Raw genomic sequence first — 2,567 nt, 5'->3', positions numbered from 1 at the left:
CCATGTCTCTAATATTCAGAAATATTCCCACGAGAAAATTGGGGAGAAGAGACAGGGAAAATAATAATAATAATAATAATAGTCCCATGTGTCATTCCTCCCGTCTGTTACCATGGGTGGGGAGGGCCGCAGTGGGAGGGGTGCTCTGCTCCTCAGTCCTGCAGGCACTCAGGCTTCTGCTTAGGGCCCCGGGTCCCCAGCATCTCCTGCCCACATTCCATGGGCCAGAGCCCAGCCCCACGGCACCCAGCTCCTCACTGCCAGCAGCGCAGGCAGGCCGGCCAGCCCTGGGCCCGGGAGGAGGGGGGCGTGGGCACCGTGGGCACCGGGCTCTCTGACACCCCCGGGCTGTAAGACTCAATGAAAAGCCCCAGGGGTCTCGTTCACCAGCAAGACGCTGAAACTGATTCTTCAATCCTTGAGCCTTGAAATCCCTGCGCACGTGAGAAACAGCGCGACCCCTGGGCACCGTCGCTCGGGTCTCCTTTTGGGCTGGCAGCTGGAGAAACCTCGACGGCCATGAGCACCAGCAGACACCTGCCGAGGGCAAAGGCATCCGTTACTTCCAAACGAGTTCCTCCCGGTTCTCCTGTCGGGATGACACCCCGCGCCAGGAGAGGCTCGCACTGGGCTGCAGAAGGACGCATCGCCAGGACACATCGCCGAACGCGCTGTTGGCGAGAAGACGGGACGAGGAGGGAGGTGCCCGCCACGGGAGGCGGCCTATGGCCCATCTGCCCAGGCGGGTTGGAAACGTCATGAGTCATGACGGTTGGACCCTGCGGTCTCAACACGGAAGACGGGGTGTCGGGTGTGGAGTTAGTGCTGTTCTTGAGACCCTTACAGCAACGACAAATAGAGTTAGAGTTTTACCTCCCAAGTGAGTTTGGCTGGAAATTAGACGTGGTTTCTGTTGGGAAAGGGGAAGGGCTTTGAGGGAAAAGACTCCAGTGAGGAAACGAGAGGCCAGGAACGGGTGAGCTGCCCCGGCCACAAGCAGCGGGTCTGGGCCGCCCTGGGAGCCGCAGCCCTGGGAGAGGGGGCCCAGGACACCCGCTGGGAGGCCAGGACTCGGGCAGAGGCCGGGGTGTCCTCTCACAAACGCAGTCCCCTCGGGGGTCCCTGCCACCGTCCTTGTAGGTTCGAGGGCGTGAAGGTGAGAGGAATCTGGAGTCGGGATGGGACGTGGATTTGCACCGGAAGAGGATGCCGGCGTCTGCGGCCCCTGGAGCGGAAGGTGGTGGCTCACCTGTGGGTCCAAGGGTGGCCGTCGCTATGACCGCCTGCCTGCCCCTTCCTGGCATCTCATCTCCCTTTGCAGATCCCGCCCTCTGCCCTCTCGGGCCCGTTGTTCCCAGGGCGGCTGAGCCTACTCACGGGGCCAGGCCTGAGCATGTGGCCAGGGGGCCAGGCCTGTCTGCCTGGCACTATGGGGAAAGGGACGCTTCCCTCTGGGGCGGCTCAGTGTGCACAAGGGAAGCCTGGACCCCTGGGGGCCACGTGGTCTCTGGAAGGGGTGACCTTGTCTGAGAAGGAAGCCGACTCAGAGGAAAACAGGGACAAGAAATGGACAGACATTCCCAACGACCTATTTTTGAGCACCTGGATCAAGCCATACCTGACTTTAAAATCCTTTCCTGATTTTAAAAAAATATATAGGAACTAAGTTTTGTTTGTGTGGGTTTTTTTTGTTGTTTTTACTGAAGAGAGTCTGATTCGGATTTCTATAACACGTAGTTAAAAGAGTGTTAACACACTGACATTTGATAAACTATGGGTTGTTGTTTTTTTCGTTAATTCAATCCACGTTTGTTGAGTCCTTGCTATGTGCTGGGCACTGTGCTAGAAAGGGAGGTTCTAAAGCAGCGGTTCTCAACCTGTGGGTCGCTACCCCTTTGGGGGTTGAACGACCCTTTCACAGGGGTCGCCTAAGACCATCGGAAAACACATATATAATTACATATTGTTTTTGTGATTAATCACTATGCTTTAATGATGTTCAATTTGTCACAATGAAATTGGGGGTCACCACAGCATGAGGAACTGTATTAAAGGGTCGCGGCATTAGGAAGGTTGAGAACCACTGCTCTAAAGCCAGTCAGAGCTCCCTCAGGGCTCTCTGGTGGGAGAGACACAGGCAACAATAACTCAGGTGCCGTGTGGCACTCTCTAGAGCAGTGATGGCAAACCTTTTGAGCTCGGCGTGTCAGCATTTTGAAAAACCCTAACTTAACTCTGGTGCCATGTCACATATAGAAATTTTTTGAACAAAGAAAAATCAACCCAAAAAATGAGTTCGCATGTCACCTCTGACACGCGTGTCATAGGTTCGCCATCACTGCTCTAGAACAAGAATCCGTCGGGGTAGGTCTGCACCCAGCCTTGCCTGGGCTGGGAGGCGCCGCGAGAAGCTTCATGGAGGAGGTGGTGCCGGAGGAGGGGAATATTTCTTGAGGGGAAAGGGACGATTATCTATGAAATTAACCTGCGTGGCCAGAGTTTGAAAACTGCAAAAGTGGACAGAGAGAGGGCGCTGTGGCAGTGGGAGGGGGTCGAGGGCTGCGGAC

At 55.8% G+C, this 2,567-nt stretch overlaps 1 protein-coding gene across 1 annotated transcript in view; it reads left to right on the top strand.

Annotated features, from left to right (window-relative positions):
* The first annotated feature begins 219 nt into the window (after positions 1-219).
* The window catches only part of PAXBP1 (PAX3 and PAX7 binding protein 1), a 47,229-nt gene continuing 44,881 nt past the window's right edge, over positions 220-2,567 (top strand). Inside the window, exons 1-2 of the mRNA XM_014535198.1 lie at positions 220-350; positions 500-702. Coding sequence (XP_014390684.1) covers positions 220-350; positions 500-702 — 334 coding nt within the window. The remainder of the gene's footprint in view (positions 351-499; positions 703-2,567) is intronic.

Source organism: Myotis brandtii, unplaced genomic scaffold (genome assembly GCF_000412655.1).
Source record: "Myotis brandtii unplaced genomic scaffold, ASM41265v1 scaffold139, whole genome shotgun sequence".
Classification (NCBI taxonomy): domain Eukaryota; kingdom Metazoa; phylum Chordata; class Mammalia; order Chiroptera; family Vespertilionidae; genus Myotis; species Myotis brandtii.
Note: the sequence above shows the minus strand (reverse complement) of the source record. Positions and strands in the feature narration are given on the sequence as shown.